The following is a 17801-nucleotide window of genomic DNA, read 5'->3' as shown; positions in this document are numbered from 1 at the left end:
GAGGGATAGAGATGATGAGGTAACAAGACCAAAACATTAAAGAAGAATTAAGTCCTATTGTTCCAGAACACAGTGCAACTGCTTTGATTCAAAATTATGTATTATATAATATAAAAACAGTATAATGAGAGCTGGTAGAATTCAAGCAAAAAAGAAAAGAGTGAAGCAAACAAAAGAATGCAGGGATGATATTAACTGATTTATCTGTTTCAATGGCAATCATGTGGTGCTATTAAGAGATGTGATCTGCATCCCTAACATGAGAAACACTGACCCTGTACATGGCTATCCATTCAAGTTTTAGTGTGTGGATCATCTGTAGGTACGTTCTGTTTGATCCTGGGTACATTAAAGAAAAGACATGTATTCTATTCCTTACTCAGCAAACAGCACAGCAATTCCATTCTTTACCTTGGCTCCATATCACAGTCATCTAAGGATGCAGAAAAACTCTAAGGTTCCCAGGGCATATCAAACACTTTATGGTGCCTCAAATAGGACTTGGTGCATCAATGTTACCCAAGGAATTTAAAATGCAGTCAAATGGAAACAGCTTTGCTGCATAATACCTTATATGCAACAAGAATAACTGCCAGCATGACTCATACCCTTACTGAAGAGCAAATACTACTCTATTGGGGCCACTTTATGGCAGATTCCCAAGAGATTCAAATATGTGACCAAGTAGAGAACCTGTACTTACTCTCTCTCTCTCTCTTTCTCTTTCTCTCTCTCTCTCTCTCTCTCTCTCTCTCTCTATATATATATATATATATATGTATGTATATATATATAATATACATATTGTTATATATATAAACAATATACATATTGTTTTATGACACAGTTTAATAGGCTCTGGGATACCCCCAGCCCCTCCCAAAAGCCCTCCCCTCATATTGAATTCCTTTATAATGTTACAGTGGTATAGTTCATATCCAGTCATGATTCCTTCATTGCGGGCATTGACCATGCAGAGAGTCCAGCATCTTATTGTCCAAATAGATTCAACAGTTTCATTGGGAAACCATCCCTGGTCTGAAAGCAGAGCTGGCAGACCTTACACTAAACTCTCACTACTGTCTCATGAGACAGAGTATGTTATTATTTACATCTTACAAGTAAGGAGCTGAGGTCAAGGAATGCTAAGCAATGAGCTGTAGTCCTTCAGTCAGCAAGTCATGGATAAAATGAACTTCTGACTTCCAGAGCCATGAACTTCATCCACAGCGATCTCCAGCCTGAGAAACGAAAAGTCCAAGTTCTATTGCCTTACCCATACAGGATGTTGCCAGGTGAGATATGTGTTCTCTGGATGCTTAGTTTTCTGCTGAATTTCATGTTTAATAGCTTTCCATAAATGCTCACATTATTTTTGAAAAAGTATACTTTTAGCCAGAAATTTCAAAATCCTATGTATATTGTTGCACAATTTTGTCACAGAAAAAAATTTCCCAAGATCTTGACATAAATAAAGACATGCTTTAATTTCAGGTTCATATTTCAGCCCAGCGTACATTAGAACATACAATCGTTTTTGTTTTATTTTCATTCATTCAAAACATTCTTTATCTTATTAATTTCCTCACTGACTTATAGGTTACACAGTAGCCAAGATATTCTTTGATTTTCATTTTTATTTCTTCGGTGACACATTGATCATTCAGAAGCATGTTACTTAACTTCACGTTTTATTAATTTTCTATTTTTCCTTCTGTTTTTGACTTTGTTTTATGGATATTCATTTAACAGGATGTATAGAAACTGTGTAATAGAAACTACCACAACCAGATGTGAAGACGCAATGCAGCAAGCATCTTTACTTCCAAATCAAAGATGGATTCCCAATGAAACTGTTAAATATATCCTGACACTAAGATGCTATACTCTGCCGTTTTCCCTACCTACAATGTTAGGATACACTTAAATAGCTGAATGATGAACTTTTGACTGATTATGAAGGACCATACTATTGTAAGGGTATAGGAGAAATCCAAGGAAATCTCAGAGCCTATGGAACTGTATCACAAAAAATTTTAAAAATTTTTCATACGTTGTGTATAAACTAAAATTGAAGTATAGGTGAGGTGGTCACAGAAGGTGGCTGGGAACCCGCATTTACTTTTAACATATTGGTTACTCATTACTATGTCAATTAATTCCATAATGATGTAAATTTTTGCTGATGGTATGTTGGAGCTTTCAATTGACTGGGATGATACTCTGCTGGCTCTGTCATCAGACCAGAGAGGGTATACCTAAGAAGCCGTTGAACTTGACTGGACAATAAGATGCTGGACTCTATGTTTGGTATATGCTTGCAATGGGGAAATCTCAACTGAACTTGAGCTGTGGTTATGCAACAAGGTGGAGGAATCCACCATGGTGGGAGGGTTTGGGGAGGGGTGGGGAGAACCCAAGTATCTATGTAACTGTGTCACATAATACAATGTAATTACTGAAGTTAAATAATAAATAATTAAAAAAAAAGAATACGTAATGATAGTGGCCTACTTTTAATATTACATTTTCCTGAGTTAGAACAGTAAGAAGGAATATTTGAATGCCAAAAGATTTGCTCTTTAGGTTATACCATGGGTATGAATAAAATTTTATTTACTTAAGGGATTTACTGCAACCTTATAAATGATTTTAAAGTTGGAGAAAGACAATATTCTGACTCAGAACTCCCTTGATTTAAAAAAAATATGTAACCATTTAGCTGGAATTCAATTTTGAGAGCATAACATTGTCAATACTGAGATTTGACTATGAATACATTTCAACTTTTGATACCAAAGTAAACATATCTTTTAATTTAAAAAATGTAGCAAAAATTGAGTAGCCATAATCCAAATAATATGTCCGGATCCATCAATAGATAATCTACAGCAGATTAATATCTCCCTCACAGCTGATGTCAATAATTTCTCAATAAAGGACAACTGAAGCATATTATTTCTTCATAACACAGCTATGACAGGCTTTCCTTTTGATGTATGTAGATATATGGACCTATACCATAATTAACTAATGTAACTAATATTACTAGAAAGAAAATCTTCATAGATCCACTTGTTATCATAAAAATATATCTAAACTTTTCTCCTATGTGAATGCACAATGGAAGAGGGATTGTCTATTAAGAAAAATATTTAGTTGTTTGAGTGTTCTCCATACTGATTGCCATAGAGGCTATACCAACCTGCATTTCCACCAGCAGTGGAGAAGGGTTCCCTTTTCCCCACATCCTCGCCAGCAAGTGTTTTTGGTGGTTTTTTGTATATGAGCCATTCTTACTGGCGTTAGGTCGTACCTCATTGATGTCTTACTTTAGATTTCCCTTATTGCCAGGGAACTTGAGCAGTTTTTCATGTTTGTTTGTCATTTGGGTTTCCTTTGTGAAATGTCTGCCCATTTCCCATGCCCATTTCTTGAGTGGTTGGTTTGTTTTGGTGTTTTGGTTGTTCTGGAGATCTTTGTATATTCTGGAGATTAGCCCCCTATCACCTATGTAGTGTGCAAAGATCTTCTCCCATTCTGTGGGTTGCTTTTTTACTTTGTTGATTGTTTCCCATACCATACGATCCAGCAATAGCACTCCTAGGCATATATCCAAAACACCTGTTACACGAAAAACCAACATGCACCCCCATGTTAATAGAAGCACAATCAATAATTGCAAAAACTTGGAAGCAACCGAAATGCCCAGCAACAGAAGACTGGAGAAGAAAGCTATGGCTTATTTACTGCACAGAACACTACTCAGAGACTAAAAAACAAAAAAAAAAACCAACCAAACAAAAAAACCCAAATGCAGTTCTTTGTGGCCAAATGGGCCCAACTGGAGACCATTATGCTAAGGGAAATGAGTCAATCCCAAAAGGTTAGATACCACATTTGCCTTCATTTAAGTTGAAATACTGTCAATCTGAAAAATGGTACCTGTAAAATGTAATATTATTTCAACCTCTAACAACCTGTATCTCATGCAACAACATATTATGATGTAACCAATGAACCAACAATCAGTGTGAGTCAGACTGCTTATGATCTACATCAAAGAAGTGTAAAACCTGAGGGGGGAATCGGGTGCGATCCTGACAACCTCTTAACAGGAGGTCATGTGCGTGGAGCAGGGGAGCACTCCAGGGTGGAGCAGGTGGTAAGGAGAAAGCCTGGATCCCAACCATGAAGACTCCCAGACCTTCACCACAAACTATTAATACGAGCAACAAGGACTATATCCCAACTGCCAAGGAGGCCACAGGGAATTGGATGCCCTCGGAGGCCGAGTACTCTGAGGTCACCCACCCCCAACCGGAGCTTCCACAGGGGATGGAAGAAGTCCAAACACTACAGTGCAGAAACCAACGTCATCGGAAAGACAACCAGAAGCCCTGAGTGGTCTGCAGAAACAGAAGAACAATAAACGTCCTTCCGGACCAGGGAGGAGAGCTTTCTCTGGTCCGAGACTGGCTCCACCTCTGGACCCCCCCTCCCTCGCAATGACCATCGGGATCGCTTCGAAAACCCCTCACAGCAAACAAACAATCATACAAACTAAAAAAAAAAAAAAAAAAAAAAAAAAAAAAAAAAAACTAAAATAAATAAACAACAGAAAGTAGAACTTGAAATCTGACAGGAAAGAGCTGGCATGGATTGGCTCATGCCTCGCTGGGTGGGTCACAAAGATTAGTTTTACTCCTCACCATGGTGCTGAGGATTTTCCTGCACACTCCCCCCCCCCCAAAAAAAAAAAAAAAATGTTCTGCACCTAAAATGTTGACATATATCTTGTTAGAGTTACAAGCCAGTCTGGATTATCCTAAAATCTGCCAAGATCAGCAAAATTTTACTTCAACACAACAACTGGCTAAATACTAGGATGAAATGGACACGAAACAGCTGAATGGTGCCTTATGGCCATTTTAAGGTATAGAGCAGCCGGTCCTGTATATGAACTAAATTGAAATGTCAATGAGCTAATCATAGGTTGTGGCTAGGACTTGTTTTCCTTATTTCTTTTTTTTTCTTTTTAATACACTGGTTACTCAAAACCATGTCAATTCCATAACATTGCAAATTGCTGTTGATGTTATATTGGGACTCTTAATTGACTGTGATGATATTCTGCCAGCTCAAACTTCAGACCAGAAAAGGTCTCCCCAAGAAACTGTTCAACCAATCTGGACAATAAGTAGCTGGCCTCTATGCTTGGTATATGTTTGCAATGAAAGAATCTTGATTGAATTTGAACTGTAATACTGCATCAAGGTGGAGGAATCCACCGGGGGGAGGGGAGGGGGAGGGAGGGGGGGATTCCCAGAGCCTATGAAACTGTCACATAATGCAAAATAATTAACAATAAAAAAAAAAAAAAAAAAAAAAAAAGAAATCAAATAGCCTCTAAAATCCAAAAAAAAAAAAAAAAAAAAAAAAAAAAAAAAAAAAAAAAAAAAAAACCTAATGCACTTTTAAGACCCTATGCTTCTCGGTAATGGGGCGGGAGAGCAGAGAAATCTTCCATCTCCCTAGAATGTGTGAGGCAGACGTAAAGCATAACCTACCAAGAACATAACAGGGAACAACAGAGACAACAGACTCGAATCAGCATTAGACAATAGTAAAACCACAAAGACATAGGGGGTATCAAGAGCGATCCTGACAACCCCTTAACAGGAGGTCATATGCACAGAGCAGAGGGAATCCCAGAGTGGAGTTGGTGGACAATAGGAGGCTTGTATCCCAACCCTGGAGACTCCCGGATCCTCACCAAGGACTATCAGTATGGGCACCAAGGACTATATCCCAACTGACAAAGAGACCACGGGGAATTGGAGTGCCTTTGGAGGCCGAGTACTCTGAGGTCATCCACTCCCATTTGAATCCCCCACAAGGGATAGAAAATGTTCAAACCCCTCCTCACAAGGCCCAATGTCACTGGAACAACAGCCAGCAGCCCTGAGCAGTCTACAGAAAAAGAAGCACAATAAACTCCCTTCAGGACTCAGAAGAGGAGCTTTCTCTGTTCCTTACTTAGTTCCAGTACTGGATCCCCACCCTCTCTTGCAATGATCATCAAGGTCGCCCTGGAGCCTCCCCCCAAAACAAAACAAAACAAACAAACATCAGAAAAAAATTAGAATAGACAGAGAACAACAAGGAAAGCTTAGAACTAGACAGGAAACGATCAGTGGGGACTCACACATACCTTACTAGGTAGGAAACGAAAACAAATTACTCCGAACTAGGGTATGGAGGATTTCTCTGCACACCCCTTCCAACAGTGTTTTGTGCCTCAACCGGTGTCATATGCCTTGTTAAAGCTATAAGCCAGTTCAGACTATCCTAAAATCTGCCAAGTTCAGTAATAATTATGCTTCAACACAATAAACTGCTAAATACCAAAATGAAAATAGACACGAGACAGCTGAATAGTATCCTGTAGCCGTTTGAATATAGATAGAAGCCAGTTGTATACAAACTAAAATTGAAATGTTAATGAAATAGTCACAGGATGTGGTTAAGAACCTGCATTTTTCTAACATATCAGTCACTCAATACAATGTCAATTAACCACATAATATTGGAAACTGTTGTTGATGTTATGTTATGGCTTTTAATTGGTCGGAACGATATTCTGCCAGCTATGTCTTTAGAACACAGTTTGTCTCCCCAAGAAACTGTTGAACTCAGCTGGACAATAAGATGGTAGACTCTATGCATGGCACATGCTTGCACTTAAGGAAAAAAGACTGGATTTGAACTGTAATACTGCAATAAGGTGGAGCAATCCACCATGGGGGGAGGGTACCGGGAGGGGATGGGGGAACATCAGAGCCTATGAAATGAGGTTATAAAATGAAATGCAATAAAAAAGAAAATGTTTAAAGTCATATTTCACAAATACGACTTCTAAAGGACTCTACTAAAAATCAAGAGAAGAAAGATTGGTATTTTACATGATTAAACTGATGTAAATATGAGTGATGAAAAATCAGGCAAATTGGAAAACATTAAACCAATTTCATAAAAATACTATTTCAGAAAAAGAATATAGTGAAATACCTTTTATTCTTTCTGAACATTTTTAAATTCTTAGCAAGGAAAAAGAGGTCTAGGCAAGTCTCAAGTTTCTGCAATTATGAAGAAATGTAGATGGCTGTTTTTAAGTGTCTCAATATAATCCGCTAAAATGTGCTTATATAGGGGGATCAATAATCAAACTCATAAAAATAACTGTAGTTAAAATGGCATCATATTTTCCAAGAAGCAGTTTGGACATACATTTAAAATTACCTCTTTCATTTGTCAATCTTTACCTATAGACACACACGTATACATGTATATCTTTCTGTACATTATTTCACAAAATACAATCTTATCTATATTTTCAGAAAACACACTTTTCAGAATTCAAGATGCTTAAATGCTTTTGGAATAATTCACAAAAATATTCTCCAGAATCAGGCAGGAAACATTCTACCATATTGCATTTCATTTAGTAATTATGTAAGACTGTGTTCTGATATCTTTCTAAGTTTCTCAGAGTTAACAGATCAGATGTTTCTTTGTCTTCCTAATAAAATTTTGGAAGAATGTGTGAAAGTAGATTAAGCCATGTCACAACCTTTAGAAGAATATTCTGTTTTTTACCCTAAGATTTTTATGTAAGGAAAAAAAATGATGAGCCTTACAAGTGGCTCTGAAACACAACTGAGCTGCAATCTGACAAACAGCCATCCATCACCTAAGCCAGGGCAGTGGAAAAGCATGCTATCAGCGCTCCCATCAAAGGCACTATTGACTCTCTCCTTCTATCTCATTTTATCATGACTTTCTCATTTTATTTACTCAGTCAGTGATTGGGAAAAATGATTTCTTACCCGTTGGCTGAGGCATGATGGAATCCACTAGTGAAGGGTCCTTTTCTCCATCTTCGCTGCTGTCAGCAGTGCCTTCACCACCACCGTCTCTTTCAATCAATTGATCCACCATCGCTATTACGCAGTTCAGGCTCTTCCCCACACTGGCCCACACCCTGTCCTGAAAAGAGCATGAGTATCACTACACAGTTTTCCACTGCAAAAGTAGGAAAGACAAAATCACACAAATCTGTTCTGGAGGAACAATCATCAGAATGAAAATTAGGCGGTTAGAACACTACCATGAATTTCATCAACTCACAGATACAAGATAACTGCTTTCTCCTTAGCAAAGCGAATTCAAAATCTTACAGATTTTTAAACTTAGTCTAATGTTTTAGTTCTGTTATACATAAATCATGAAGTATTATTACAGCCCACAATTACGTTTTTAAATTGGAGATCTTATTTCTTTAACAGCATTTAGTAAGAATGGAATGCCACACCAAGCTTTTTAAACAACAGCTATGATTATATATAGATTCTAATTTTTGAAATCATGATGACATACACATGAGCAATCACAGCAGTTTTTTAAAGATTTATTTATTTTATTGGAAAGTCAGATATACTGAGAGGAGGGGAGACACAGAGGAAGACCTTCTGTCTGATGATTCATTCCCATAGTGGCCTCAATGGCCGGAGCTGCACTGATCTGAAGCCACTAGCCAGAAGCCTCTTCTGGGTCTCCCACATGGGTGCAGGGTCCCAAGCCTTGGGCCATCCTCCACTGCTTTCCCAGGCCATAAGCGGGGAGCTGGATGGGAAGTGGAGCTGCCAGGATTGGAACTGGCACTTACATGGAATCCTGGCACATACAAGGCAAGGACTTTAGCCACTAGGCCAGTGCACTGGGCTGTATCATAGCATTTTTTAATTTTATACTGCAGTAGCTTAAGTCCATTCAGCTATTGCTGTCACACTACTTCAGGACCTTTAGTTCTTCCTAATGAAACTCCACACATATTATATCTAGGTTCTATTCCCAGTTCCTAGAAATCATAATTCTGCTTTCCATACTATATTTGATTACTATACTTTCCAGAAATACTGAAGTGCTGAAACTTGGACCACCTGTAACAAAATAGCCTAGAGAATAAAAATGCAGATTGCTGAATTCTACCAACTTAATCAGAAACACCATAGAGGAGGGGATCAAGTTTAAAGCTTGATAAATTACTCTGGAGCCTCTGAACACAGTAAGTCTTCAAACCTCTATTTAGAATGATATGGTACTGCTACATGATAAATCACTCTGAATGATACATTTCCTAGGAGGAAGAACATACCACTATGGTGCTTCTTTGTCATTGACACTCTCAGTCTGATTAGGGCCGAGTGTTGTTTAAGACATTACATAAAACCAAATTCTTTGATTCATTCTATTAATATTTTGGGTATAAATGCTACAGTTTTAATACAGAAGCCCGCCATCCTTGGGTCGCCTTCACGCTCTGCTTCCCACATCAACTACATGAAGACAAGGATCCCCCTCCAATCCCACTCTGTGTGAGCGCAAGGAATAAATATATTCAGGTGCTTTCCCCGTGCAATCCCATAAAGCTATCATTCAGTAGTTATTTATCCGGTAATGGAGCTATTTCAGGTAACTGGCATAGCATTTAGTGCAAACATAATGTTCAGCTAAATTACTTCCATGCTGGTGGGCATATTTTCCACACATTTAAAAAAAATTGCCTAAATTGATTCTGTTACTTTATACATATATAGACTAGCTTTACAAAGAATAAATCTATAAAGATGAAACCATAGTTTAAATTATTTCATGGTAGTTTTAAAAGATTGTTAGTTGAGTAATATAACCATAGCAAAAATGTTTGGACCATGGACATACATAGTTTAGAAGAGAGTGTAACAACGTTTCGTAGACCCCATTCAAAGTTAGAAAAGGCAACTTGCAAGGCACTTATGCGATGTTATCTATGAAACTATGAAAATCACCTCATGTTTGGGGAACACCACATTTTCATCTACTATTTTAGATGAAAATTCTTGCCTTATCTACCCATCACACACTGCCATGGGAGCCAAATATCCTGATTTCTATGAAAGTACTTGGGGAAATTAGTACACGTGGGCAAAATCATATCCAATCCATACTGGCTGCATGAATGAATCAAGCTTGTTTTCCTTTCCCCCATAATTGTGTGTGTGAATGCTACTATTAATCACAAATAATCATAATAATCTTTGTCCTACTGGTAGTAATTTATTCCCTAAAGAACTGGGAGCACTTCCCTTTATTAGATAAGACATGAATCACATATAGATTAATTATCCTGTTCCTGCTATCTTGGGGTGGGGGATGAGGTAGAGACAGACTGAAGCCATGAACCATGAAACCATGAGTTCTAACGAGGAACACCTATTCCAGGGGAAAGAAAAAGTAACCCTGAGGTCTTTACATCACTAACATTGGGATGTGGTGAGCAGTTTGCATTTCCAACCAGAACAACAACAAAAAATTGGTCCTTGGTTCCGAACATATTTATCTACAACTACCAATTGCATCATTAGGTAACTAAATTGAAGCAGGAGGCAACCATCTAGCTGATATTCAGAATATATTTTGCTATTAAGGTTGAAAGTGTGTGCAGAATCCTCTGAATTTCCCACATTACCTTTGCTTAGAAATAAGCTTTCAACTCTTTTCCTTTTGCTCAAACGGAAAGGAACTTAACAATCATATGACAGATCTAGTAGTATCATGGTTGCCTTTCTTAAAGAAAATAGTAAAGGAAAAGCTCAATTCTTCATAGAAACAGTTCTTAAAATCCTGAATAAGAAGCTATTTTAGAGACAAGCTCATATTCACACAAATATGCTGCTCTTCCTTTATGGATACCTATTGTTATTGGATTCTGCTGATGGAAAAATATTTTTAGGAATTATTGTATTTCTATGGGATGAACAAATTTCATGCATTTCACAATACAGATTTAGGAGCATATATATATTTCCCACCACCCACTCTCCTGCCATTGTCCAACACAAACCATACAATCAGGTCATTTCACAATCAGAGCCTTAACATGTCCTTGGCTAAGAAATTAAATAACAGCATGTAAAAAAAAAATCACAGTTCCAATGAAACTATTAAATATATCTTGATATTAGCATGCTGGACTTTCTGTCATTGTCTATACTTACAATTTCAGGATATACCTGTAGAATAGAATTGGACTTCTTACAGTTGTTGAAGGACTATTCCCTTGTAATAAACACAGGGAAATCAGTGGGGGTAGGGAAATTGGGAATGTAGAAGGAGTCTACATAAACACTAAACATTCTACTAGAGACTTCTGTGATTGGGAATGTTACATTTGAGGGAAAGAGCAGTCAATTGGTTAACTGTCAAACAGGATGGGTTTGAAGGCGTAAGAGACCTACTTTAGTAGAGACAGGATTAAGGATTCATCCATATAACTAGAATATAAGGCAAAATGTGGACTTCCAGAAAAGATGATAGACAATTCAATTACTAAGGGACTGTTACAAATTACTAAATTATTTTGCAACTAAGATGTTAAAAGCAAGTAGTCCAGATTTTGAGGAGGAATGCTCAATATTGGAGTTCACACCTAAATGAGAAACTTCCTATTATTATCTCTGAAAACGTGCACATAAAACAGCAATTGTCATTCTGATGATCTTTACTAACTTTGACAGTCATAGGCGAAATTCTTTTTTGCTTAGATTGCTCATGTCAGACCTACTTCTCTATCTTCTTTACTAGAACCACAGGATTGGGGCCACTGGCACATTGTTTCAACTGGCTAATCCTCTACCTGGAAGTGCTGGCAACCCACATGGGTACCAGTTCTTATCCCAGCTGCTCCACTGCTTGTGGCCATGGAAAACAGCAGAGTATGGCCTAATGTGTTGGGATCCTGTACATGCAAGGGAGACCCACAAGGAGCTCCTGGCTTCAAATTAACTCAGCCCCAGGCATTGTGTCCTCTTGGGGAGTGATGGAATGGATGGAAGATCTTTCTGTCACTCCTTCTCTCTGTAAATTGTCTTTCCAATAAAAATAAATAAATAAATCTTAAGAAAAAAACAATCACATAATTGGCTTCCAGCTGCTTCAAGGAAAGTGGAAGTCTAGTTAGCGAGAAGACAACTAAAGCATGAAGCTGTGGCTGCAGCACACAAAATTCCAGCCCTTCCTCACCCTTCCTCTAGACCACATTTCAGATCATATTTAGTGTCCCTGTCACATCGGAGGGTTAACACAATTTACTAACTATCAGAAAAGCACACAGAAAAGCCTTATCTTTAAACCTAGCAATCATTGTCTTACAAGATATCCTCCATATAAATGATGTGATATAAAATTGATGAGTTAAAACCTAGCCCTTAGTGAATGAGGCCTAACTGGTGTCCTTAATATTATTGAAGCCCTTGTAACAACCTCATTTCTTGGAGGAGAAGTAGCTATACACTTTCTGGTCAATGAGATCACAAAGTCCATAGGGAACTAGCAGTAGTATTATATTCCATTTTGAGCCGGATGCTGATGTTGGTTTTTCTTTATTTCTGGATGGGACTTAGGATAACACATAGGTCAAACTTCGTGTCACAGTTGCAAAAATGCGATGGATACAATAATGAGCAGCCGAGAAGACAGTATAGCTGGCAGAATAAGCCATGAGGCTAGAGGGCACAAATGCTTACTCAGCATGCTGTACATTTATGCACTTGGTCTCATCATGAGAAATTCTGACTGCTCTGAATCAGCAGCTAACTAATAAAAAATGTGCAGTAATGCTTAACAATCAATTTTTGTAAGGCCAATTTTTGACCAGTAAGAAAGTCAACATCACAGCAGAGTAGATAAAGGAGATCCAAAAGAGTTCCATAAATTATACTTTACTTGTGATCATTTCCTGAAGACCTGGGTTAGAAAGAGTTGGTGAATGAGCCAAACCAAATCTATTTTTACTAGCAAACGTGAGTTCATTTTTTAATTTACTCACATCATTTTTCTCTAGGCTGTCCACTTTCTATAACACTGCAAACTTGGTTCCTAAAGAAATTGTTGATACTTCTTTTCAAATCCTCATTTTACACAGACTGCTAGGTAAAACAAACTGAAGATGTTCTAACATTCAAATTGTCACATGTATGGCACAAGCTATATAAGACTTGAACACATCTAAATATACAAACATATGTCTACTAAATAAATCCAGATTTATAATATCCATCAGGATTAAATGAGATTACACAACGTTAGCTTCCAATGGATTCTTCATTTTAACTTTACTTCATTACTTACATAAAAATGCTTGATTTTCTCTTCCCAGCAACCACATTCCACCCAAAATCCTCTGCTTGTACTATCCTGAAATTCAATCCTTTGTCATACAAAAGAACTCAGGAAGTTGGCCCCTGTTTCTCTAGTACTGACTTCTTCACATTCTGCTTCTTAAGATCAGTTCTGGGGTACAGGGTGGTAGCCTAGTGGCTAAAGTCCTTGCCTTGCACATGCCAGAATCCCATATGAGTGCCAATTCATGTCCAGGTAGCCCCATTTTCAATTCAGCTCCCTGCCTGTGGCCTGGGAAAGCAGTCGAGGCTGGACCCTGCACCCACATGGGAGACCAGGAAGAAGTTCTGGGCTCCTCGCTTCGGATTAGCCAGCTCTGGCTGCTGCAGCCACTTGGAGAGTGAATCATCAGACAGAAAATCTTCCTCTCTGTCTCTCCTCCTCTCTGTATATCTGACTTTCCAATAAAAGTAAAAATAATTCTTTGAAAAAAAAAGAAAGAAATATCAGGTCCAGAACTACACTATTAACTCATTTCTATTGAGTGAAATGGCTGGAGAAGTTCAGCAAGGTTTCCCAACCACTGAAAATACAAATGACAGCACACATTAAGCAGCCACAATGGGAACAGCTGGCATAATTCTATCTTTGTCTATCCTTTCTGATGGGGAAAGTGAATCCTATGAAGGTGCCTTCCTCATTGAAAGATTAACAAAACCAAACAACCTTACCATGTTTGTCTCAGGAATGAAAGAAAGAAAAATGTGGGTAGGGAAAAACAGTTGATCCTAATTTATATTAGCTGGGAAACATTTATAGAAATGATTTCCACATAACTAGTTCTTTTTTAGTTGGCAAAGAAATAATCAAGTTAAAATTGCCACTGGGTTTCAGGAGGCCTTAACTGATGATGAGCTTAGCTATGGTCATCTCTGATGTTCTGAATCCATCCAGAATATTATTAGTTCTATGTTTGGAGATATTTTAAAGATAAACTATTGCATAATCACCTAACAACTGAGGATGACTCCAGGATATAGGGAGATATTGTGAAGAAGGCTAGAATAGTCATCTAAAATTTGATTCAGGCCCTGAGAAAAAAGAATTAAGGACAAAGGGATTGAACTGGGTACTTTTCATTTGGAGAAACAAAATCCACAAGAGAATTCTAGACTGGAAAAAAGTATAATAAACAGAAATATATAAAATTCAAATACCATGTATTTTAAAATTGCATTGCAAAACTAGCTATTTGAGGTCAAATTCCGATACATTAATTTATTCTAGAAAATGTATACTGCATACCTTTTGTGTGTATGGAGGAAACAATGAGTAAGAAAGATACTAACTCTTCCTTAAGGGATTTAAAAAGTTCACAAATACATGGAAGAAATAAACATTTACAATTGATTAAAATTCAGCATTCAACAGATTTCATGCTCCTGGAATGCAGGGACAATGCTTAACCATACAAAACGTATGACATGCGAATTCTTTGACAAGTTCATGGAAAAAAAACCCACCCATTCCAATAACTTTGCTTTTGCAGTTATCAAACATTTTGGAAATAAATGGCCATACTTCAGAACAAATATTACATAACTGAGTAAGATACTGCTTTGAAATCATGTAATAAGTCAATCTGAAAGAATTACATCTAAATAAACAGAATGCTTTGCTTCCTATTCAGTAATATCAGGACAATATTTCACATAAGCGAGTTCTGCCAGAGAACTGAACAAAATCTGTTTGGAATATCGGTTTGCATAAGTACCTGTCCAGTATGCATGACCTAGTTTTTCTTTTCTTTTCCTCTTTTTTTCCCTTTAAATGTGATCTCTGGGATGGACATAACAGCCTGTAGTATAGGTTGAAAACATGAATCACAACAAAATACCTGTGGAGATATGCCTGCCTAATGTGCCTTGTCCTCAAAAGTCAGCAGTGGTTTGCTAGAGCACTGCTTACTGCTTCGAAAGACTATGATATAAACAGCCCCATCAGTGATCCTGTTAGGTCAATTTTCCCTGGGCATTAAGAAAGGAAAACATAGCACAAACTGGATTATGACAGAATTGGCAAGGAACATCTCAATAAAGTGGTTTATGTAAATCTTGTTTCAAATGACAACCCCTGGTAGTAATGAGTTATATTTTAAAAACTCCAAAATTTTAGGTTATATGACTTCATAAACAGGATATTACACGTAAATATTGCTAGTGATCTGTGCCATTATTTCTAAGGTATAAGTGCTTATATAATGGAAAAAATGCATGCCATATATCGTGTTACTGAGACGTAAAAATATTGACCATGATAAGAAATAGCAGGTAGTTTCTAACCTTAAAAAAAGAAGATTAAATAGAAAATGTATGTTTACTTCAATTGTCAAGATATATTTAACAGTTTCATTGGGAATTTATCTTTTACTCAGAAACAGAAAAGAATACTGTAAGTTAGCTTCACTTCTTGGTATGCTGTCTCCTTACACAGCTCCTTTACATGAAAATTATATTCATTCAGAGCCTATGGAACTGTAATTTATAAAAAATTTAAAAATGGAAAAAAATTTATATTACATCTAAGAAGATAATTAAGTTGGATGACGAAATTTTGCATGTAGAAATACATAGTGTTATGTAGAAATACAGTTTAAATAAAACAGAAATACAGCTAAGATAAAATGGATTTTCACTAAGACTAAATAACAGGTATAGTTTTTCTAATTCCATACTTTGCTGGAATGGATGAGAATATAAAGGAGTCTAAATTTGCTTTTGAACAATTTATTTGAATAAGGATAGACAGATTTAGCCATGAACCCAACAGTGTAATAATGTTGAAATTAAATCCCAGTGTTGTAGAGAAATAGTATAATTACTGAAAGCCACAAAACTGGGTCAACTTAATAGTTTGGTTAGATGACATGCTTTCATATCTTAGGCAAACTAATCTTGGAACCCCAGCTGCTGGAAACATCTGCTTCAGTGGTGAGGAGGAAAAAAAAAAAAGCAGTATGCCATCTTTACTAGCTGAAATACAAAGCTATAGTTTTCTATCTCATGGCACAGATTGTCATAAAACCTCAAATACTCCTTTGCGATTTAGTTGTTTCCTAACTTTTAGGAAAACAAACTTCTAAATCATTTGGTCATTTAAGTAAAATTCAAAGAAATAACATTTTTTGAAAGCACTCATTTCACTTCCAACTCCTAACTTATTGACTATATAATTTTTATGAAATTATAAACCACCCATTTTTGTCAACAAAATAGGCTGAAAAGGTAAAGAACAGCCTCAAACTGACTTAGATTTCAGAGAAATTCTCTTTCCTGAACAATAAAGGTTGTTAGAAATCTCAGCAGGATAGGACTCAAGAATAATTTAACAACATGTATTCATGTGCTGCTATTCATCACAAGAAGTCCAATGCAATTGTTGCAGTTAGATAATTGTTACAGTCTCACACAGAAGTAACACAGATATTTTTAAAAATAGAGACACTGCAATCTAATAGGAAAATCTAAGTCAAATTAAGTAACATGTATCACAGAAACCCCATTACTTTAAAGCATTGAATTACTTCTAGAAGTTGACTAGATTTGTGATGACTACTGAAATTTTTCGAAAAACTAATTAAGGAGCACACAGATATGTTTCCAATTCATTTAATAGCACAGCTTCCAAAGGCATTTTCAATTAACAACATTTTCTTTAGATTTACTCAATTTGCTAAAGTTGGGTAAAGCTTTGAAAATAACATTAAATAGGAAACTGGTAAAATTATTTTCCATCTTTTTCATAAGAGATTTCTTTATCTTGATGAAGAATTATTTTACCAAAATATCATTGCTAAGTGCATAAAGCCTGGAATTATAGAGAGTCAAAATTATGTTTTGCAAAAGTTAATTGGGAAAAATAACTGAATGGAGAGATAGGGAGAGAAAAAGAGCAGGGGTGAAATATGTTTACCTTCTTAGTGTCATTTCTAAGAAATACATGAAATACGTTCTCTAACACAAAGCTTAAAAATGAAATGAAAACAGAAAAATCAACAAAATGCTGTAAAAATATTCAAATGGTTAATATTTTCAGAAAAAGCGAACTTAGGGGAGTGGATAAATGACCTTTTTGATTGGGATTTTTTTTGCAACTGTGATAAATTTAGACAAAGCACTTACACACTTCGTGGTGAAAAAAATGAGTTTCTGATCTTATGAAAAGATCTGAATGGCGGCCCAGTGTGGTAGCCGAGCAGATAAACTCCCTGAGATCCCATATGAGCACTTGTTCATGTCCCAGCAACCCTGCTTCCCATGCAGCTTCCTGCTTGTGGCCTGGGAAAGCAGTCTAGGGCAGTCCAAAGCTTTGAGACCCTGCACACACGTGGGCGACTGGAAGGGAGCTCCTGGCTTCAGATTTGTTCATTTCGGCCATTGCAGCCACTTGGGGAGTGAATCAGCAGATGGAAAATATTCCTCTTTGTCTCTCCTTCTATCTATATATCTGACTTTCCAATAAAAAAATAAATCTTTTTTAAAAAAAGAAATAAAAAGGAAAAGATACGAAAGTAACTGTAG

General features: G+C 36.9%; 1 protein-coding gene across 4 annotated transcripts in view; it reads right to left on the bottom strand.

Annotated features, from left to right (window-relative positions):
• The window catches only part of INPP4B (inositol polyphosphate-4-phosphatase type II B), a 378253-nt gene that overhangs the window by 99570 nt on the left and 260882 nt on the right, over positions 1-17801 (bottom strand). For all 4 annotated transcript variants that reach the window (XM_004588140.2, XM_058666822.1, XM_012927832.3 and 1 more), the window contains exon 15: positions 7890-8049. In XM_004588140.2, coding sequence (XP_004588197.2) covers positions 7890-8049 — 160 coding nt within the window. The remainder of the gene's footprint in view (positions 1-7889; positions 8050-17801) is intronic.

This window comes from Ochotona princeps, chromosome 7, assembly GCF_030435755.1.
Source record: "Ochotona princeps isolate mOchPri1 chromosome 7, mOchPri1.hap1, whole genome shotgun sequence".
Classification (NCBI taxonomy): domain Eukaryota; kingdom Metazoa; phylum Chordata; class Mammalia; order Lagomorpha; family Ochotonidae; genus Ochotona; species Ochotona princeps.
The sequence above is the reverse complement of the archived record's forward strand: the minus strand, read 5'-3'. Positions and strand labels throughout refer to the sequence as shown.